Consider the following 23,570-nt stretch of genomic DNA (forward strand, 5'->3'; position numbering starts at 1 on the left):
CGGCCTGGGTCACCAAGAGCTGGACAGACACTAGGTCAAAAGTAGGACTCGCCTCTCTTGCTGCTTTCCCACTTGACTGAAAAGATGAAAGTGACATACATGTTTGTTGCTCGCGGACTTGGTGTGCTTGATTTCTTTTCTGCCTCCTTAGAGCAGTATGTTGAATCTCGTCATTGAAATGCCACATATGTGAATTTTTTATGCTGATTTCAGGAGAGGAGAGAAGGGAGAAATCCATCATTGAATTGAACACTAGATGCGAGGCAGAGGAACCTGAGTGAGATGCTGACCCAGTGCATCCTGGGGCTTTCCCTTTGAGGGGCTCTGTTGACTTATCTTTCATGGTGTTGCTATTGAGTGTAGAACGCGAAAATGAGTTCATGAGGCAGCTACTGGGGAAGGAGGAAATGGTTAAAGAAGTGTTTCGTAGCTGTTGGGACTGGCTAATTGTTGAGTTGTGTCGTCGAGTGAGTTCCCTCCTTTCCGCTGACTGTGGAAGGAGAAGCTGGAGTCTGACTGCATACCTGTCGTGTATGCACTTGTCCGTCTCTAGCCTGCATCTGTTCATGGGCTGAAAATGAAATCCACTTACAACTAGTACCTGGAGGTCTTTTATACATTTTACAGAAAATTTGACTGTGGGAGAGCAAGGACATATTTTTATTATCTTTGACAGTGGGGTCCAGAAGCCATGAAAATATATTTATCAAGCCCTGTATTGTACGCACACATTGACATCAGCCTCTGTACTTTGAGCCACATCGGTCTGCTCATTTTAGGTCATTTGAAATCATATTTTCCAAGATACTTAACTTGGGAAGATCCAGGGTCTGGGTAAAGAAAGAATCATATTGGATGTTTCTAAATTACATAATCCTGTTTGTAATAAAAGAATGAATTGTTTTGTATTTGCTCCATCATTGCATTCTGAAGCCAAATTTTGACTATTGCTAGGTTTTACTTCCCATGGTCTTTTTTTTTCCTCTACAAATTTTCAGTGCTCAATTACTTTTAAATTGAATTAAATGCTATAAGTCTAATAACACCTAGTTAATGATCTTTTTAACTTTATGTTTTCCAGGGACATCAGTATGAACAACATTACTCAATTGCCAGAAGATGCATTTAAGAATTTTCCTTTTCTGGAAGAGCTGTAAGTATTACTTACATTTACTTATATTATAGCATTTATTTGCTATATTCTTTAGAAGTTTATGCAACAGAAGGGAGTCTGGTGTTTGCTGTTCTGGAAAATTTGCTTTGCACAGAGGAATGCGTGTGTGTGTGTGTGTGTGTGTGTGTGTGTGTGTGTGTGTGTGTTAGGGAGTGGGATCTTAGTTTGTTTTTTTTTTAAGTGAAGCTATTTTTGAAAGCCAGATATAAAAAATGCTACTTTCGCAGGGCCTTCCCCCCCAACTTTTTTGCTGCAATTATTTTAGCCAAGAATGCTGCAGTGACAAAAGTTAATTACAGTGCTATCCTCAGATAACACGGCTGCTATGTAATTACTATTGTTGTCAAAGGAGTTGCTGTATGGGTAATGCAACCATGCAAAAATATACTAGGTATTTCATGGTCATGATGCAACGGGCAATGACAACAGTTAGCAGAAAGCTGCGTATGGTTAGAGGTGGTTCTTGGACAGTGGAGGTGACTTGGAACATCATCTGTGGCTCTCACCATTGTAGCTATAAGAATGCTGCCGAACTGCTCAGTTGCTTCTCTCTTTTCCAATTTCTGGGAACATGTTTGGGGCTGAGAAAAGTGATCAGTGGGTGATAAAGGGAGGCATGAAGAGGCTGGACCTTTGAAACAGGTCTGATATTTGGACTGGGGAGATGGATGGATTTGGATAGATTAACAGTTTGCATGTGGTAAGAATTTTCCATGTTGTTTTAACCCGTGTGATTTTTTTCCTCCATACTTTTTTTGGAATTCATAATTGAAATAGGCACTTTTAAGTTTTAAAGGAATTGGGAGTTATCTCAATTGGGAAATATAACTATATATATTTTAAATCCAAGTGAGAAAACATGAGACTTGCATCAGGTTAAATATGAGTTTTTAGAGGCCAAGTTAATAGAAAATGTAGTATATGGCGGTAAGATGATGACAGATTGATAACTGAGAACATCAAAGACAAATAGCGCTAAAAGGGCAAACATTTATATTATAGATTATATCCTATTGCCCACATGGTCAGTATTAGATACAAATTCTGTGAATGCCCTTAGCTTAGCTTAGTCCGTCTCCCGAAATGGAGTACAGGACTTAAATAGAAAACATACTGATTGTACTACCTGCTTCGAATAAGCTATTGAAATCTCAGTTAAGGATTTAATAAACTTAAAGGAGAGCATTTTACTTCCCACACTGCTTAGTTGAACCTGATGCTCCCATAGCAACAACTGAACAGAGATTACGGTATTTGCCATTTATAAGCTTGTGAACTGGGTCAAGTTACTTAATTTTACTCTGCTTCGTTTCTTCATCTGTACGTTGAAGATAATAACCCTCCCTCACAGTGTTCTAGTGAATGCAGAGTGCCTGAAACTGAGCACTATGAAAATGCTAGCTCAAATTTATTTTAGTAGTATCAACGTTTACAGGGAAAGAGTGTTTAAAAGCTGTAGTGCACACCAAATGTGATCTCTGGGGGCAAAGAAATTTAAGTGTATAATGTATTTTATTTTTGCCCTTCTGTATTTTTTCCTATAGTGAACATTATTCATTAGAATAAGAATGCATTTACTTTTAATGAAAAATTTTAAGATGAGTGAACTATGTAGTTGGAAACTTCATTAAACTTCAAATTCTGTACCTGTTCTGTTCTCTTTCACTTAGAAATAGACTTCAGGGTTGTTTTAGGTTTAAGGATTATGCTCTCTTGACAGAAGTAATTATGTGATGAAGAGTGGTTGTTCCGTCCTTGTGCAACAATTGAATGATGGGTGATGACACCAGATAGTAAGTGGAGAAAATCTCCTTGTTTAGAGGGGCCCATGGAGTGCAGATGACCTTTTGTTGATGCCTTTGATGGCCAATTACACCTGAAGGATTTTATAGAAGGATCTGGATGGAGTCAAACCTGGTTAATCTCTACTTTGTCAAGTTCACATCTTAGATTTCGTAAAATCTCAAATGACCAAGCATATGTCAACATCGTGAATTCTCTCTACCGTGACTTTTAATTGAAACCAAATTAAATTTGACTGCTAGTTCTTTGTAGCTAGGTCAGGTTCTCTTCTTAACTCTATCACAGTGATGAAGCCCATTCAATCAAGTCAGTTTACCTTTGCCAAATCCTGTATGGCATTTCAGAAATGAATTCAGTTAGGAGAGCTGATGGATAACTTAAAAGAATAGGTCAAACTAGTCTTTATATGCTAGGAATTCTTTAGGCAGTTAAAGGAATTTGTTTTCCAAGTTAATATAAGCATGGTAAAAGCTATGGTTTTTCTTTCATAAAATGTTGTAGTTGATTCTGACATTCCAAAATGATGCTGCTACAACTATTGCAAAATTTCATAAACCGTAAATGTTTGTCTAGAAGTCATCTGGAAGTCATTTAAGTGTGATTAGGAAGTTAAAGTGCCTTGAATAGAAGTGAATACTATGCCAAGGCTTTTTGTTTTTGTTTTTCCCCGATATAGTTAATGAGGTGTACAAAATGGGACCATGATTGGCCAAATTTAATAAGGCAATATAGAATGCTTATAGTAATTTAGTGGCTTCATGTCCCACGCAAAAGTGTACGTGGATCTGTACGTGTTCACTTATTCTGTCAACAAGCACTGCATTGCAGTCAGTGCCAAGCCTGTGGTGGGTGCTAGGGGTACAGAGACCAGAAAACATGGTCCTTGTCCCCAGAGAGGTGACGGTCTGTCTAGAACTGTGCCGTCTAAACCGTAGCTAGTAGCCACAGAAGACTATTTAAATTTAATATAATTAAAATTAAATGTAAAACATAGTTCTTTAGTTACACTAGCCATAGCTCAAGTACTCAGTAGTCACACATAGTTAGTGACTGCCATATTGGCTAGTACAGCCCATCACTGCACAAAGTTCACCTGGGCAGTCTGGATCTAGAGGGAGAGACAACTAATACTTGGTGCAACATGGCAAAGACTGGCCTGGATGGGTGTCTGGGGCCAATGAAAGTCTAGAAGCAGTGTATTTACTTGTAACTGGAGGATTTGGGAAGCACTTTGAAGAGTTCTTTGGCTGAGCTTGAAGAGGACACAGGAATTAGCCAGATGAAGATAGGTAGTAAGGATATTTCAGGAAGAACCGTATGGCACATGTAGGGAGTTAGAATTTTCAGAAATGTTAAGATACATGATATTTATGGGAGGCTTGAGAGAGATATAGAAAAAACATCAGATGAGGCGGCCAGGTCATGAGAAGACTTTTTAAGATAGTGCGTTTAGACTTTACCTGGAAGGAGTTCAAGTTGATAAAAAGTAAGCAACAGGAAAGAGATTAGGATTTTGCTGCAAACTGCTGGGTGCCATTTACTCAACACACAAAGAACTGGTCTCCTGAAGTCACGAAGAATTCAATTTTATATAGATAATGTTAAATAGTACATGTAGAGGGCTTTATAATGTACGCAAGTTTGTTCTCATTAGATTATCTTAACTCTGAAAGAACAGTTTTACACAAGGCACAAGGAAGAGGTTAAAAGACTTCTCCGTGAAGTTCATGTGCCTGGTATGCAGTTTTGCTGGGGTTTAAAGTCATCTCCCCAGAGCCCTGTTTTACTTACAATACTGAGTGATGTATATATATATTCTCACAGGAAGCATCTCATCTGCTTCTTCAATGAGACGTACTTGAGATTCTTTGTTTCCAGTTTTATTCTCACACTTAACTTAGCTTGAAAACTTTGCAGCACTGTTTGCCATTCTCTCCTTTCTGGACAGAGAAAGACATGGGTTCTGGCTCTCAATTCAGTCCTTGCAGGATCAAAAATCCTGGGAAAGTCTTTACTCTTGGACTTCAATTTTCTCATCACGGAAGACCACTATGCTCACCACCATACCCCCAGCACCAATTTTCTCATCTCTGTAATGGGGATAATACTAGTCCTGCCTGTCTTCAGAGGGCTGTTGTAAAGTTAAAACAGGACACTGTATATGATTTGTGACCATAAAGTGAGGAGTAAGTTTCACGAATTCTCCCTCTCTCTCTCTCTGAAATATGTGAGGAGACATTATTTTCGTTGGGGATGGGCATTGGAGCTGGACACGATAGGAAGAAAGGGTAGAATTTAAAAGCACTTGCTAAGCCTCAGCCGAGCTGCTTCTCTAATGTGATACTTCACATGTGTTTTTAGCTCTCCTTAGGACCTCTCAGCATTTGCAGCCATTTGAGGAATGGTTGAAATTTGGAGCTGAGAAAATGCTTTAGAAACAGCAGAAAGAATACCCAACTATTCCCACAGGCAATCACTGAAAACTCCCCCTGTGTATTACTTGGGGTTTAGCCGTTGCGACAGCACTAGAAGCCATTGCCAGCTTTGGCACTTGTACAGCTATTGTTTAGCACATGTATATGACTAGGTTAATTTCATTCCCGGCAAAATGTAATTTGACTTTGGAAGACTCCACTGTTATAAAGTAATTTAGGTGCCAAGTATGAATTCAAGATCACTGGTTTGTTTATCATCTGCAGGATAATTAATTCTAAATGGATACATTACTGTACGAAGGGAGATTAGTACATTATTTCAATAGGTATGCTTAAAATACAATCAGTAGTAGGACAAAACTCAAGCCCAGTCAGACTTAAGGCCACTGAACAATCCTATAGGTCAGTAGATTATTTTCCAAGGCTGTTCAACTTCATGGGAGCAGATAAAGCATCTTTCTCCTGCAGTGCAGCTGGTGGGTTTGAACCACGCAATGCTTAACCTACTGTGTCACTAGGGCTCCTTAAGACAACATTAAATAATTTGAAATAGTTTGATTTGGCCAGTACTTATGCATATAACAATTCTATACCCAAATAATTCAAGACTTGCAAAACATTTGCCATGCTTTTTAAAACTCTTCTAAACACACATATAAAATATAGTACCTGGTACAATGAACTATTTGCAGACATAATGCTCCATTATCGCTAAATGTTGTAATGTATATCCCCCAAGTGAAAGGATATTCTCTTAAATGACTCTAGTATATACATATTATCAATCTATAATTTTTAGATTTCAACAGATTTCTCAGTAATGTTCTTTATTTTACTCCCCCCCCCCCCAGTTATGGTGGTTTATTAGAGCAGTTAATAGACTGCCACATGTCTGAATCAGTAAATAGTAAATATAAAGTCATTGGTCCACCACACCTCCCAGCAGCCGACAACCAAGTCCCTCTGATCTTCAACCTCTCAACCACGTGGTCCCTTGGCCTCTGCCTCCCTGGGACACCTGTCCCTCTGTCTCACAGCCCCATAGTGTTGGCACTTCTCCTCTTTCTCTGTCCCACGGTCTTCAAGCCACTGGCTCTGAGGCTTTGGGGCTCAGTTTCCACCACTTCAGAAAGATCCGGAACATGCTTTTCTAGTGATCCTGAGATTTCTCTCCGCTGCTTCAAAGATCAATAATGTCCTTTAGAACAGAGAAAAGAAGAACTCTGATCCAGGATGGATTTTAGGACCTCAAGTTACATCTGCTGCTGTCCCTCAATAATTCATTTTGAATTTCGGGAACCCCCTTTTCACAGTGTCGACTTGAAGTATTGTAGGTAATTTAAACTGGTCAAATCTGGTAAAGGGAAATTATTTTAGGATACAATGGATATTGGCATGAAACTTCTGTTGAGAGCTAATTTTGTGCTAAAAACTTAATACTACTTGATTTAATAAGCACAAAGACCCTTTCTTATATGATAAATAGAATTTATCAGCATCAATTTACAGATGCAGATATGGAGGCTTTAAATTGGTGACAAAACAAAAGCCAAACCTTTCTGTGGTCCATTATACATTAATTGCAGAACCAGAATTTGAATCCCTGTCTGTCATATTTAAGTCTTTGTTCTTCTACATTATACTGCTATACTGTTGACTGCAGTGATGGTGAATCGCAGCGAAGCTTAAGGGGCCATCCATGTGCTATGAGAAGTAGTGAGCTCCCCAACCCTTCCCTTAGTAAATCCATTGAACAAAATTATGAACAAGGGATTATTTATATATTTATGCAGCTATACCCTGTCACAGATGAGCTTATCAAGACCACGATAGCAGAGTGGCTTGCCCCAGGTACCACCGTTAGTATGTAACAGAGTTAGAAGCAGACCAACACCGCTGAATGCTGCTGCCACTAGAACAGAGGTTCTTAACTGTGGGTCGCGACCCCTTTGGGGGTCGAATGACCCTTTCACAGGGGCTGCCGGATTCATAACAGTAGCAAAATTACAGTTAGGAAGTAGCAATGAAAATAATTTTACTTTTTGGGGGAACCACAACATGAGGAACTGTATTAAAGAAAGGGTCGTGGCATTCGGAAGGTTGAAAACCACTGCAGTAGAACCTACCACCTTATATTTGTAGCTCTAAGGTGTGCGAAACCAAATCAACTGCCATCAAGTCAGATCTGACGCCTTCCTACAGGTCAGCTATCGTGCCGGCTTAGGTTGTTGAAAATAGCTGAGGATTGTAAGGAATTTCTTTTGTTTCCAAATTAAAATTGGAATTATTTAATGTTTACTTCCTTCATGAAACCATTTTAGATACACTTTACTAAATACCATAATTTCCCAGAAAAAACAGAATAATGCCTTGATTGCTGTCATAATTTTTGGTAATTATAAATACTCTATTTTGGGGGTACATCCTTATGCTCCACTTTATAGACCGCTGGTAGGATGGCTTGCTGTAGCAAAGGACACTCTCCTTACTGTTGGGCCGTGAGCTTGGAGAAGAGTATTGCTTGTGCGATTCACTCATCTCCTGTGAAGTGTCATTTGGGGAGCGCTCATAGAGTACGAATGGCAAGAGCCAAAAGGGGAGGAAGGGCGCTTGTGTTGAGCCTACTGTGTACTGGCTTGGTGCTTCTAGAAGAGAATTGGTTTTTCAGTTCATAAAACTTTGTGAGCTATATTTATCACCATCTTGTTGGTGAGGAGGCTGAGGATTCTCTTCAGAGTTGAGTAACATGCCCAGGGTTACATAGCTAGTTAATAATGGAGCCAGGTGTCAGTCTCAGGTTTGTGTTGTTCCTCTATGTGGGGAAGATCTGGAAACACTTATTAGACAATTCATTAATTCAACATACTTTTGTTAGGCAAAGCATTGAGTCCAGTGCTGCTGATTTAAATGGGATTCTTGCCTTCAAGGAAGATGAAATGTGTATTAGAGTTATAGGAGTTCAAAGAAGAGGAGAGATTATTTCTAGCAAGAAAGATTAAGGAAGACCTCATCAAAGAGTTGGCATTTGTGTTCAGCCTTGAGGGATGGTAGGAGTTATCCATGAGGGCCTGTGGGGGAAACAAAGAAGCGTGAGTAAAGATATGAAGACAGACCGGGATAGGTAGTAGGAATAGTGTGCTGTTTGTCTGGCTAGAGAGCTGGATTCTTTAAAGGAAGTTTCAGGAAAGAGACACAAAGGAAGACACAGAAAAGACTTGAGGGCCAGACGGAGAGCCTTACTTGGTTGAATAAGGAGGAGTTGAAGCTTTTCCGAGGCTATTGATAGTCCTGAATGAGAGAATGACTTTCTCAGCTAAGACCTTCCAAAAATAGAGTTGCAAAGCAGAGAATGGGGTGTTTGGAATTGAGAGAGTATGGAGAGACGTGAAGAAGCGAATGAGCAGCAGCCGAGCCGGTGAGCAGAGAGTCTGGAGTAGGGCAGTGATGATGAGAAGGAGAGGAAACCAATGGAAGACACATAGAGACGGAATTAAAAGAACTGCTCGGCTGGAATGGCGAGAGTGATGCAGATAGCACTTGATTTTAAGATGACCCAGAAGCTGGTGGTACCATTTATAAAATAAGAGGCACTATAAGAAGAAAAAAAATGGTTTCAGAAGGAAAGGTCCTAAATTAAATTTGGGACAGAGTTTAGGTGGGATGTGGATGAGGATAAGTGGAAATGTAGAACTGGAGTCCGGATATTAGTTAGTGTCACCAGTATAGATTTGGGCCTCTTTTCTTTGGAGGTGATTACTGGGAACATTAGTCCGAAAGAGCTTGCCAAGAAAGAGAGGGTAGACGCACGGGGAAGGAGGCCAAGACAGCTCCTTGGGAAACACTGAAAGCAGGGTGTGGGAAGAAGACCAAGTGCCAGGGAGCAGGAGATCTAGGGCAGAACTCTGTCCCAGGAGCCATGGGAGGAGAGGTTTGAACAAAGAAACGAAAGAACAGTATTTAGATGTCTGAAAGATGACCATGCCCAGTGCTGATAAAAGACTTTTTAAAAAAAGCATGTTTAGCATTATTTGATTTGGGTGGTGAAATGAGTCTGAGTTAAAGAATTTTGACAAGAAGTGAGCATTTAGGGGCTGTTACTATGTGGTGTCTGATTTGGGGAAGATGAAAAAGTTTGGAATATGCACTGTATTTGGCAGGCATAGTTTCAAGGGACGGAGACACAGCTTAGGCATAATAGGAGCTTTGTGGGTTCATGTCGAGCTAGAAAGTTCAGAAGTCGAGTTAGTTGACTTCAGTTGGCACTGTATCTAGGAGTTTACAAGTTCTGAGTTTTCCTATGCTCTCTACTTGTTATCTTCACTTGTCTCTGTGTTGGTGTTTTGGCTTCATTCATTCTTTCCCGCTGCAAAATGTAATCTTCAGTAGTCCAAGTATAAATTTTGCATTTTGATATCCAAAATGCTATCTGAAGTCTTCCTTGTCGCATGCAGCAGTAAAGTCGTAGAAGATTCTGCTGATCTGTCCGACTTGGGTCAGTTGTGTGTGCAGAATGATGTGGTCTAACCTGGGTCATAGACTTCCCTTTAAGAGGCCTACTTAGAATGAAGAAGGTAAAAAATTAATCATAACTATGGTAGTCTATACAGATTTACTGCCATTGAGTTGATTTTAACTCATAGCAACCCTACAGGAGAGGGGAATGTCCTAGTGAAACTGTAGTTCTTTATGGAAGTAGAAAGCCTCATCTTTCTCCTGAGGACCAGATAGTGGTTCTGAACTGGTTATGTTTGTGTTTAAAAGCCCACCTCCTACCTGGCTACATGACCAGGCTCCAAGTTTAGGGTGGTGTGTTGGGCTACAAATTGGGCTGCTAACAAGGAAGCCAGTAGTTCAGACCCACAAACCATTCCAGAGGAGAAAGATTTGCTAGGGGTTGTTCGACTTGGTTCTGTGAGTTGATGGCTCAGCAGTCAGTCTGAAAGCCTCCTTGTTATTGTTAGGTGCCATCAAATTGGTTACAACCCATATTGACCCTGTGCACAGCAGAATGAAACACTGCCCTGTCATGAGCCACATTGTTGCAGCCACTGTGTTACTCCATCTCATTGAGGGCTTTATCTCATGGTGTTTCTTATTGATCCAGTTGTGAGGATTCGGGCTTTCTTTACATTGAGTTGTAATCCATACTGAAGGCTGCAACCCTTGCTCGTCATCAGCAAGTGCTTCAGTTCCTTTTCCTTTTCAGCAATCAAGGTGGTGTCATCTGCACATCTCAGGTTGTTCATAAGCCTCCCTTCAATCCTGATGCCATTCATATAAACATTCTTCGTCATATAAACCAGTTTCCCTGATGATTAGTCAGCATACAGGTTGAATAACTGTGAGAGGCTATAACCCTGACACACACTTGCCCTGATTTTGAAACCATGCAGTATTCCCTTGTTCTCTTCTCACAACTGCCTCCTGCCTTTTTACTGATCCGTGTACAAGTTTTGTAACAGCAAAGTGAAGTGTCCCAGAATTCCCATTCTTCTCAAGACTATCCAGTTTGTTAGGATCCACACAGTTGAATGCCTTTGCATATCAGTGAAACACAAATAGACCTTTTTATTGTATTCTCAGTTTTCAGCCCAGATCCATCTGACATGAGCAATGATATCTTTTGTCCAAGTCCTCTTCTGAATCCAGCCTGAAACTCTGGCAGCTCTCTGTCAGTGTACTGCTGAAACCACTGTTGGATGATCTTCAGTGAAATGTTGCTAGCATGTGTTACCAATGATGTTGTTCTATAATTTTAGCATTCTTTGACTTCACCTCTCTACCAGTCAGGTGGCTAAGCAACTGTCTCCCAAATGTCTTGGCATCGATAAGTAAGTGCTTCCAGTGCTTTATCAGCCTGTTGAAACTTTTCAAGTGGTACTCCATCAACTCCTGGAGCCTTGTTTGGGGCTACTGCTTTCAGTGCAGCTTGAACTTCTTCCTTCAGCACCATTGCTTCTTCCTCATACGATACCTCTTGAAATGGTTGAATGTTGTCCAGTTCTTTTTAGTACAATAACTGTATTCTTCTTACCTTTAAAAAAATCATTTTACTGGGGGCTCACATAGCTCTTATCACAATCCATCCATCCACTGTGTCAAGCACATTTGTACATTTGTTGCCATCATCATTCTCAAAACATTTTCCTTCTACTTGAGCCCTTAGTTTCAGATCCTCATTTTCCCCCCATTCCCTACCCTTTCCTCCCTCCCGAACCCTTGATAATTTATACATTGTTTTTATTTTTTCATGTCTTACACTGACCAATGTCTCTCTTCCCCCACTTTTCTGTTGTCCATCCCTGGGAGGGGGTTATACATAGATCATTGTGATTGGTTTCCCCTCTCCCCCCACCTTCTTCCCCTTGCCCTCTTGGTATCGCTACTCTCATGGTTGGTCCTGAGAATATTTTGCTCATATTCTCGTTCAATAATGCAACTCAAGGCTTGAAAATTTTCTGAGGTCTTTCAGTTTTGCATATGCTGAGCTGATTCTTTCCTTTTGTTATAACATTTTACTTTATCTTCTCGAGCTGCCCTTTGAAATGTTCTCTTCAGCTCTTTGACTTCACCATTTCTTCCATTTGCCTTAGTTTCAGTATCTTTCTGACGTCTTCTTTGATCTTTCCCATCTTTTTAATGACCTTTTGCTTTCTTCATGAATGATGTTTTTGAGATCCGCCCAAAGCTCATCTGGTCTTTTGTCATCAGTGTTCAGTGCAGCAAATCTGTTCTTGAGGTTTCTATAAATTCAGGTGGGATAGACTCAAGGTCATATTATTGGCTCTCATGGACTTGTTTTAATATTCTTCAGCTTCAACCTGAATATACATATGAGGAACTAATAGTCTGTTCCACAGTCAGCCCTTGACCTGATTTTAGCCTGGTTTAGTTACATCTCTTCCCATAGATGGAGCCAATTTGATTTGTGTGTTTCATCTGGAGAAGTCCCATGTATTGTTTAAAAAAAAAAAGAGTATTTGCATGAACACATCATTGGTCTTGCAGAATTTTATCATGTGGTCTCCGATTTCTATCACCCAGACCATATTTTCCAATTACTGTTCCTTCCTGTTTCCAATTTTTGAATTACAATCACCCATAGTTATCAGTGCCTCTTGATAGCAGGTTTGAGCAATTTCAGATGAAAGACATTGGCAGAATTCTTCAGTTTCATCACTAAGTTGTGCGGTTGGTGTGTAAATTTGAATAATAGTTGTATTGGTTGGATTTCCTTGACATGCCCTGTATGACAACTAATTCATTGCCATTCCTCTTAATTGTGTCCTTCCTGGCATAGTAAACCATTAGATTTTCTGATTCAAATGGCCAATAACAGACCATTTCAGCTCACTAATGCCTAGGATAGTCATTGAGTTAGTTAATTGTGCCAGCCTGGCCGATAATCACATGTGGGGCTAATTGAAAGGCGGAGGGATAAATGGGTGGTGAGCCTCGCCTTTCTAGTTCTCGGGTCTCTTGTTTTGTGATGGTTACACCGGGTGCATCAACCTTAGCAGTTCCCTGCTTCAGCTTGCAAGATTGACTTCCTACAAGACATCCCCAAGGAAAAGCTACATGGACCTATCCCGATGCAGCCCTGGGTGCTGGAGCAGCCGTGTGGAGACCCCTGCTAGTGCTGAGATGCTTGTTCGATCACTGATTCAGCTTTCCTCCTGCAGTTGGCAACATTGCCTCTGTTTTGTGAGGTGGAGGACTTTGTGGACTGGTGTTGGGTTAATGGGTTAATGTTGGACTTGTGGGCTTGGGCAGCATTGGGTTGGGATGTTTTCATGATGCACATTTTCTTTACATAAAACTCTCTCATACATGAGTCGCTGTGGATTTGTTTCTCCAAAGTACCCAGACCAATACAGTCATCTTTATGCATTCCATTTCCATTTTGGCTACTTCCAATTTTCCTGGGTTCATACTTTGTACATTCTCAGTTCCTATTAGTAGTACACTTTTGCACTACTTTTCTTCTTACCTTGAGTTGTGGGTCCCATCAGCCAAATGGACATCCAGAAGGCTCCACCCCCACAGGCTTTACGTTATTCACGTCACCTTGGTCCACTCCACTTTTGGAGAGCAGCTCCTCTTCAGTGACGTTTTGAATGCCTTCCAACCCAGGGGTCCCATCCTTTGGCACTATCTCTGACAATATTTTGCTTCCATTCATTAGACCTTCAGTATGAGACACTGTTTTCATGCGGTGCATAATTTTTTTAGTAGCTATTAACGCCAAAGTGGGCAGCTGATTCCTTCTTCATAGTTTGTAAGCTCTGCTGAAACTGGCTCTCTTTGGATGACCCTGCTGGCATTTGAAATACCAGTTACATACTTTCCAGCATCACAGCAACATACAAACCACCAAAAAGTAACAGAGAAGTGTTGGTGCTTATATTTCATAGGCAAGAACTTAATCATATGAGCACGCTTTGCAATTGTGATGCTGGAAAATAGGATCTTCAAGTTGGTATATTACAGTCTGGAATAAAATTAAGATTGTGCTGCAAGGTAAGAAGACAAGGTGGTTGTTGGTTAAAGTTTTTTAGGGTACTTTTGACAGCAGGTGAAAAAATTCAGTTCAAAGAAGCTTAAACAATGAGAAAAGATCTTATCTTGCCTAAAAAGGTGCTAGATCTCTTCTAAGGTTGGCTGACGATGGAGTTGCTTATCCACATCAAGAGCCCAGGCTCTCTCTTCTCCCTCCTAGTCTACTCTTCCCAGTAAGGCTTTGTTTTCAGACTCCACTTAGTCTCAGTTGTCTCCACCTGTTACAGTCACATGTGATGACCGCCCCTCTCACTTTCTGACCAGGTCTGGGCTCCTTGTGGTTGGTTATGCCCCATCGGAATTTCCTTGTGGAGATGAGTCCTGTGGAAGCAGGCAAACTTACACAAAACCCTGCTGTATCGTGAAAGCATAACTGGATGTTTGGTTGAAAATCAACGATGTCTACCGTACTTCCTCTCTGTAGTACTCAAATCTTAACTATTTTATACAGTTCATTTTGGAGCCTTTAACCATTAAAATCTTCCCCAGTTTTCCTTTTCTGAATGCCTGTTGTATTCGTAATTCTGTTCTTCTTCACTGAGGCCCTGATTGTGTGCCTTGTTAGATTTTATTCTAGGTATGTCAGTGTGTACTGCTTTCCTCAACAATACTGACTTTTTTTTTCAACAATAGGGCTATTATTACAATTTGCTTTGTAGGATCTTTGGTGACAGTAACTACATTTAAACTGAAGGAAGGGTTAAGACAACAACTTCTTGCTATTTCTGAGTTTATTGGTGTCATGAGCCTTTCAGCCTTTACAAAATTAAATTCCATTTAAGTTTTGTATCTAATGAACTTTGCATTTAAATGAAATGAGAAATATCTTGGAAAAACTCAGTACTTAGTCATACCTATGGTTGTTGGCCAATTGTAGGAGCAACTCAATAAATATTTATTGGTTGTGAAATTTTTTTTAAGCTGTAACATATTATTTTCTCCCATGGGTGGATATTACATGCTTTTATTGCCAGAGGATAGATGACTAGTTTGTCATGTTAACTTTGCTCAGGAAATGTAGTCTTTGCAGAGACCCAAAGCCCATTTACAGACAATTGGACATTCCCTTACAGAAGAGTCACAAGGAAGAGACAAGCCAGTCTGGGTGCAGTATAGCACCGATGAAACATACAATTTTCCTCTAGTTCTTTAATGCTTCCTCCCCCTACTATCATGACCCCAATTCTACCTTACAAATCTGGCTAGACCAGAGCCTATACACAGGTACAGATAAGAGTTCACAACACAGGGAAGCCTAGACAGATAAATCCCCCAGGACCAATAATGAGAGTAGCAATACCAGGAGGGTAAGCGGGAAAGTGGGAACAGAAAGGGGGAACCGATCACAATGATCTACATGTAGTCCCCTCCCAGGGGGATGAACCACAGAAAAGTGGGTGAAGAGAGACATTGGTCAGTATAAGACATGAGAAATAATTTATAAATTATCAAGGGTTCATGAGGGAGGGAGGATGGGGAAAGGAGGGAAAAAAAATGAGCTGATGCTGCCAAGGGCTCAAGTAGAAAGAAAAATGTTTTGAGAGTGATGATGGCAACAAATGTACAAATGCACATGACACAATGGATATATGTATCTATTGTGATAAGAGCTGTACGAGCCCCCAATAAAACAATTTAAACAATAATAAATGTAGCCTTTGTCAGTGTTCTTGTTGATTTACCTTTAAAATAATGTTTGCTATAGATTGTTATGAGAGGAAGCGGGAGACAGAAAAGCCAGTTTGGTACAAGTGGAACTTAAGTTTATTTTAATTGAAAAAAAAACCAAACCAAACTAATATGTGGAAAGATAGATCTACTTTTAGCTGTGACATATTTGTAATTTTGTTAAATATTATTTTTTTGTGCTTTACGTCTCTCAACATTACACTTAATATAATAAGTTTTATTTCTTATATTTTATATATATCTTATATATACTTCTTTTAAAGATCATAATAAGGATTCTTTAAGACATTCATGCTCCCAAAAAGCATATTCCAATTTTACATATGTAGACATAAATGTTGTATAATTTTCAGAAGTTTTCTCTGGTTTATGAATAGGATAAGTCATGTTAATTGACTTGGGACTCTTTCATTTATTATATTGGATGAGATTTAGCTCTGATAGAGAGAATTTCTGTGGGAAATGATATACCTTTCCGTTGTTAGTTCTCTATGTGGATTAAGAAAATAGCCACATCTTTTAGTCATTCTTATACTACAAAGCAACATAGTTCTTTAATTTCTAAGATTCACATATCTTACCTATGTTATAAGATTTTGGGCAAGGCTTTTAAGAAATAGATTCATTTTGCTCATTCCTCCAAAATATTTTAAACGGGTATAAATAAGCATGTCTGGCTCAATACACAGAGTTGTTCTCAAGGCCAATATAGCAGACGAAAGTGCGACAAAAATGTTAGTTTGTATCAATACTTATTTGTACCAAATATCCTGAAAGAAAACCAGACTGCATTTGAGTTCTTTATTGTACACAGATTATAGCATAATTCTGAGCACATAGTTAGGACCTTATAGAAATAAATATATAATTAAGGGCTTATAAACATTTTTTACAGTTTTGTTATTTTTCTTTTAAAATGGTTGCCAAAATTTTGGATCCACAGTGGCACGAACGTCACTTGAACAGTTAAAACTTTGATCCCTCCCCTGATGCATGCTGGACCTGATCTGGTTCATTTTCTGTAGCTTTGTTTGTTCATATTAGGGTGTATATCAGAGATGTTATGTCATTGGAGGGCACCCTCATGAAGTTGTTTCATATGTTTTTCTGTGTTTCGGTATGTGAAACTCGGGATTGATAAACTATAGGGAGGAGTAGAATAAGGGTTTAGGGGTGTGGCGGGCTACAGTGGTTGGAGTGTAAAAGGGAGAAGATGTCAAAGTCCAGAAAGAAAAAGAATGTTTAGAAACTGATTGTGGTAGCAAGTGTACAATTCTGGTTGATGTGATTGAAGTATGTAATGATATGACATATGTATTAATTTCTAATTAGTAATATATTTTAAAAATACACAGAAAAGAGCCAAATTAAAAAAAAATAATATAAAAAATTTTTTGGGGGGGGTATGGTTTATTTCACATTGCATTTTATGAGAGAAGAGATTGTCACTCGATGTCTGTTACGTCTTTTCCTGTGGCCATATTGGCCCAGTTTATTTTGGACATAGAGATGCCTTCTCTGAAGTCAGCGTTCACGGGCCAGTGGTTGTGCCTATTGTACTTTACACGAAGCATAACGCTGTGCTGATCCAACCACTCAAGGGAATTTAATTGCATAGCAGGAGTGGCAGCGGGGACAAGTTTAGTTCAGTCGGTGATGACTTCTGACGTTCTTTTGGAAGGAAGACTTAAAAAGTGGGTGTAGCAGGAGATGATGAGGGAGCCAGAGAAGTTGTTGCTGAGGGATTGATAAATGTAGCCGGAGGGGCAGTGTCCAAAGCACATTTTGGTAGGGACTGAACAGTGAACTGCACAGAGCTCAACGACCTGGAAACAAGCTCTGCCAAATGAAGGTTTGGCCCCTTTCTTCTGGCTTTTGAGGCCCCTTTCTTGCCCATTCCCCAGCCTCTCCTTCAGGAGACAGAGGCATTGTCTGTCTGTATGTAAAGCATGTTCATGCCTTCCTGCCGCAGTTGCTCCTGTCTCCCTCTGAGAGGTCCACAACAGCTGCTGCACGTTACTGAGCCCCCACCCCCAGCGTGTACATATGTCTGAGTCAGTGTAATATTGTAATCATTGCTCTACTCATTCTTGGCTAGAATTCCAGCCAAATGGCTATGATAAAATATCTGTAAAGGATCCGACCAAAACTCTCTGCTGCCCGGTTTGCCAACTCATAGCAACCCTGCAGGACAGAGTAGAACCGCCTCTCCTTCAATAAGATATCCAAGGGAATAAGTCATTATGGAAGCAGACTGCACATTTGTTTCCCATGGAGTGTCTCGGTGAGTCTGAACTGCCGACCTTTCACTTGGCAGCCAAGTGCTTTAATCATGGTGTCATCCGTGCTCACAATGGACCCAAAGAAACCTGAACCCAGTCATTTCTCAGAAAATGACACCACTGGATTATTTTCTTTTTTCGCACTTGCTTCTCCTGTCTCTTCATTTACATTGCTTCCCAAGGGAAGAAATCTCTGTCTAGGTCTGTGCCTTTCATAGAGATGTGACCCTCTGTCCTGGATTACCTTCTGCAATCTGACCTACTCGATGACAGGCACTGCTTACTGACCTGTATCCCGTGTGTATTAGCCAGCACTGGTTCTGCTGTCTTCCTTGGAGGAGAGAAGATAAATAGAAAACTTCATCTAGCATAGCATTTGATAGTGGAGGATATAATTGTAAATCTGGTCTCCCAAAAGCTTCCCCTGGAAGGAACCCCCTAATGTGAATTCACGGTCCTTATGAATAATACATGCACACAAAACAGATTCATAAAGACATTATTCACTGAACCACTTGTATCCTGTTTCTTGGAATGCTTCCAAATGCAAGGGGAGAGCGGAAGTCTAATGGATTGGGGTTGCCCTCTCCTGTGCCTTCTTTCTTCTCTGCCCTTTCTCTCTTTACTCGTGGGACAACTGCAACAAGCAGAATAAAGAGTAGTTGCCTTGAGGTAAGCTGTGTTCCCATTTGAAGTCCTGTTAAACTTGTTTTAATTCCTTGTGTTTATGTGCACAATACAGAATTTGTTGGGATAATACTGCTAACCGGTGGACTGGTATTTGTATGTTTAAAGTCTCCACACATCCATAGGAAATGATAATCCCCCAGTATATTGAGAAACCATTGCTATAGCACTTGATCTAAGAGGCGGGGTGGGGGGGGTGTCATTAAAATGCTCAAGAAAAAATGGACTCCAGAGATAATGGAATTTTTCCATGAACTCTTTGAAGCCTCCTTCCACTTTAAAATCTAGCAAGTAGTTCTTTCATGTATAGAAAATTAAATGGGTGGAATAGGTGAATAGATATGAGAAAACATGCAGAAAAGTAAAGATAATCAGTAGGCTCTCCTTTAAGTCACAGTACTCTTCAACCTAGCATCTGATTTCAGGGCCTAGTTGAGGTGCTACAGCAAACACCAAATGTCCATGCGATGCAGGGAATACAAGATGACTATGGCATATGAACATGAATATGTTTTCAGCTGTCATGAAGTCACCCCCTGACATATAGCGACCCCATGTCCAACTGAATGAAACAGTATCTTGTCCTGCACTGTGGGGTACCAGCCTCCACAACCGAATGGGTGCAAGGGGGCGGTTGTGTAATTGAGGGGTAAATTAAAGAGAGGTGAGACAAGACATGCAAGGGCTCACTGCCCCCATGGCTTCAGGAACCAGGTCCAAGCAGAGAGCCAGCATACTGTGTTCTCACGCATTTATATAATCTCAGGCACGCAAGCCACAATATGCACATATGTAACAGGGACGCGTTGTATTAGAGACATACTCGTAGCAGGAGGAGGACGATCTAGGGGTTTACGTGCAATAAGAAGGGGAGGCACTAGAGGCATACGTGTGACAGGAAAGTACAAGACGGGCGGGTTCTAGACTCAAGACGGCAGCCTAACCATAGTCGTTTCTGAGTTGGCATGACCTTAGATGTCTCTGAGCCTTCTCCAGGGGAACCATCAAGGATCCTTCTCAGAAGGGAGGGCCTCCTTAGTATTAGATGGCCTGACTGGTTTTGATGGCAGGTAACCTTCAGGCAGATAGCCTTCAAGCAGTTGGCTTCAAGAGGATAGTGAATGACCATGTGTTTGCAAACAACATCTTAAATTTGGCCTTATTATGGGGTATGGGGGAGCATTGAGGGGAATGACTTTTAGGACAGTGGTTCTCAACCTTCCTAATGCCGCGACCCTTTCATACACTTCCTCATGTGGTGGTGACCCCCCAACCATAAAATTATTTTCGTAGCCACTTCATCACTGTCAGTTTGTTACTTTTATGAATCAGGCGACCCCTGTGAAAGGGTCATTCAACCCCCAAGGGGGTTGTGACCCCCAGGTTGAGAACTGCTGTTCTAGGAGAATGTGACTAGAATGCATCTCCACTTAAGGAGCGTGAAAGTCCTCCCCCACGGAAGCCCTGGCTGCTCATGTAAAGCGTTGCGAGTTTGTTCGCATCCTATCTCTTCCTGGTTTTCAGTTTCCCACGCTCCATGTTTGGTCAGTTGTGGGACCATAGTAATCCTATTGGGTTTTAATTGGCAGATTTTCAAAATTAGATCAGCAGGCTTTTGTCCTAGTTCTTCTTAGCCTGGAAGCTCCGCTGAAACCTGTTCAGCATCATAGCAATACACCAGCTCTGTTGACAAATGGGCATTGACGGAAGGCTGCCCATGAGATTCATTGGCTGGGAATCAAACCTGGGTCTTGTCTCCTTCGTGGAAGGTGATAATTCTATCACTGAACCACCCCTGCCCTCAGAGTGTGCCCATAAAGGACACACGAGTTGTGCCCAGTGAGAGTGCTTCATCCAAGGTATCTGTGGATTTAAAGGAAGGTAGTATCATGGGGTTTTCATCTTGGTGGCAATATCAGACTTGTTCCGTAATTATGAATAAGGTTTCAGTTGACAGACAAGAGTGGGGATATTTCAGGTGAAGGAATGGCATGAGCAGAGTCAGAAGTGGAAGAACGTGGCCCTTTTTGGGTATAGGAGCAGTGCTGAAATATAGGACACAAGAAATCCTGGGTGATTATATTAGACCTGGTTGACTAGAGAAACAGATTTACAGAGACACTTGTTTGTAAGACAGAGCTTTATATCAAAGAGCAATTGTATATTGAGAAAACATCCCAGCCCAGTCAAGATGAGGTCCATAATTCCATTAGCCCATATGTCTGATACTAGTCCATAAATTCCTCTTCAGACTCACGCAGTCACTTGCAATGATGCAAAGTGCAGAAAGACCACAGGCCAGTGGTTACAAAGTCTTCTGGGTAAGTGGGGGTGGAAGCATCTCCAGGGCTCTGGCTACCATCAGTGTGGCTCCATGTGGCTGTGAACAGCAATGTGAAACAGAGAGAGTACGTCCCACCTCCAGGAAGAAAGAGAAGTTTCCAGAATCCCAATGAGAAGTTCATGCCCACAAGGAGGCATCATCAGGCTGTGACCTGATTGACAGGCTAAACTCCACCCCTTCACTCTGTTTATCAAGTTGACATGAAATCATGTAATTACCACTGTGTTGAAGGTGGGGAAGGAAGACAGGGTTGGACTAAGTGGACTTAACTGAAGGTCTAGCGAATCCAGTAGGGAGAAAGAATAGCCTTTCGAAAAAATGCTCATCGTTGTGCTTTTTAAGATTTATCTGACAGTGTTGTAATTAAGGTTTGAGGCAGAGTCTTGTGGAAGTTCTTGGTAACAATCTAGGAGAAAAAAAATACATATGCTTAAGATTTTGTGACATCCAAAAGAGTAGAGGGTTGATGAAATGAAACCTTACAGAGAAAGGCTCTCTGCGTGAGAATGAAGAACACGGAGGACACCGAGGGGAAGTCTGTGCAGCTTGGCACATCTTTAGCAAAACAGAAAAGTATACCTCTTTCTCCTTTCAGTTTTTACTCTAATAATTTCCGCCCCCTCTGGTGACTTAGTGGCTTCTGTGTTGAGCCTGCTCACCACAAGATCAGCAGTTGAAAGCCATCAGCTGCTCCATGGGCGAAAGATGAGGCTTGCTGCTTCTGTAAAGTATTACAATTTCAGACACCCATAGGGCGATTCTACTGTCTTATAGTGGTGTTATGCGTTGGAGTTGACTTCATGGCAATGAGTTAAGACTTCATAGCCATTAAAAGAATTTTATGTATGGTTTATGTATATTTATTAAGTACATAAACCAATCCAACAGATCCTCAAGCAGCAAGAAGTTAAGAAAATTGTTGGGTTATATAGCACAGAAGTACAAAACCAGGCATAGAGTGAGAAGTAGTTGGTCTTGGTTGCTAGAGGGCCATGGGTAACTACTTCTTCCTCCGATTCAACTACTTCTATTTCCCCCGAGAATTGTTAAAAGCACCACTGAGACTTGTTATCTCCTAAGCAGAGTCCCAGTGAGCTTAGGGCATGTACCACCCAGGAAACCATTCTCTCTGCCATCTCACCAGTCATCTTTGCTTATAGGAAAGATGATACCCTTCATCTGCTGGGTATTTCTCTTTAAACTATAGTTCTCTTAGAACTACAGTTCACATAGCCTGTGTTTGTTAGCGCTTATATGCTACATGAAAATCGTGAATCCACGTCAACAAGGCTGTTGAGGTGGCCAAGTCCACCGTACTTCAGCCTGAAAAGATCTGCCTCCCGCTTCTCTCCTTACTGAGAATTAGTCCCAGTGTCTCCGTGTCGCACCAGAGACATCATTGTGCAAGGAGGAAGGGGTAAGTATTGGATGAAGCCAGCCATGCCAAAGCTGCAATTCTGGCTCCTCCACTTACCCGGCTATGTGACTGAGGCCAGGTCATTAACTACTCAGGAACCCAGACAAAACTATTGTGACAAAACGATGAAATGAAAGAATGTCTCCTAATACCTATCACACTGCCTACAACTACTATAAACAACATATGTGGTGGGTGATTTTTTTGTGGTGTTTTCTACAAAGCTTTTGGGACTTTGTTCTGGACCCTGCTATTTTATTCACTTTACTTTTTTCACTTTGAGACATTAATCATCTCCAGGGTCTAATATAAGAAATATTGGCTCATAAAAACAAGCAAAATGTGAAGAGGCTCTGGAGGGTGCAGTTGCTGCACTGCAAAGTCCTTATCGAGCTGCTATGTTTATTATTCATTAACAAGCTTGGTAAATGTAGGTAGATACATTCCTGAAAGCTCCCCGTGATATGTTTACTCGAGTGTGAAACAAAGTAATCAAAGTAGTACGCCCTTTTGCTCAGCATTATCACCATCCACCACATACTAGTGATGCTTATTTTTCAAGATAGTTGCCTTGTTTTCCAGGATAAGCTGCATACAGAGAGGTTCATTTTATCATTTATATTAATGGTAAGTATTGGAGAAAGAGAGGCTACTTTTTGAAGCCCAGTTACTTTAGTTTTCTCATAGTTTACAATGGGATAGAAACTTGGAAAAAAGAAGCCAATATTTTGGCTGATGTTAAACACCCTAATCTGTTGACAAGTAATGAATTATCAGGTAGTATGTATTTTGCCACTTCCTTCGTTCCTTAACAAAATTCTCCTTTTCATGAAACTCAACACAATCGGCTGGATTTCTCAAGAAAAGCTCACAGATAACGGACCCTTGTTGTTGGTAGGTGCCATTGAGTTGGTTCTGAGTTGGCTACCCTGTTCACAACAGAAGGAGACCTACCCTGTCCTGCACTGTCCTCCCAATTGTCCGCATGCGGATCCATTGTTGCAGCCACTTGTTGAGGGGCTTCCTCTTTTTTGCTGCCCTTCCAGTTTACCATGCAGGACGTCCTTCTCCAGGAACTGGTCTCTCCTGACACCAGGTCCAAATATGGAAGATTAAGTCTCTATCCTTGCCTCCTGTAACAGCCCCAAAGTCAAGTTTATTGCCTCCTCCCCCTCCCTCC

The 23,570-nt window shown here is 40.9% G+C and overlaps 1 protein-coding gene across 1 annotated transcript in view; it reads left to right on the plus strand.

Annotated features, from left to right (window-relative positions):
- Nucleotides 1-1,087: 1,087 nt before the first annotated feature.
- LGR4 (leucine rich repeat containing G protein-coupled receptor 4) overlaps nt 1,088-23,570 on the plus strand; it is a 64,408-nt gene continuing 41,925 nt past the window's right edge. The window contains exon 1 of the mRNA XM_045290974.1: nt 1,088-1,153. Within this exon, the coding sequence (XP_045146909.1) occupies nt 1,092-1,153 (62 nt within the window). The 5' untranslated portion in view covers nt 1,088-1,091. The remainder of the gene's footprint in view (nt 1,154-23,570) is intronic.

The sequence above is a fragment of the Echinops telfairi genome, unplaced genomic scaffold (assembly GCF_000313985.2).
Source record: "Echinops telfairi isolate 266 unplaced genomic scaffold, ASM31398v2 ScPeMD7_60;HRSCAF=208, whole genome shotgun sequence".
Taxonomy (NCBI): Eukaryota; Metazoa; Chordata; class Mammalia; order Afrosoricida; family Tenrecidae; genus Echinops; species Echinops telfairi.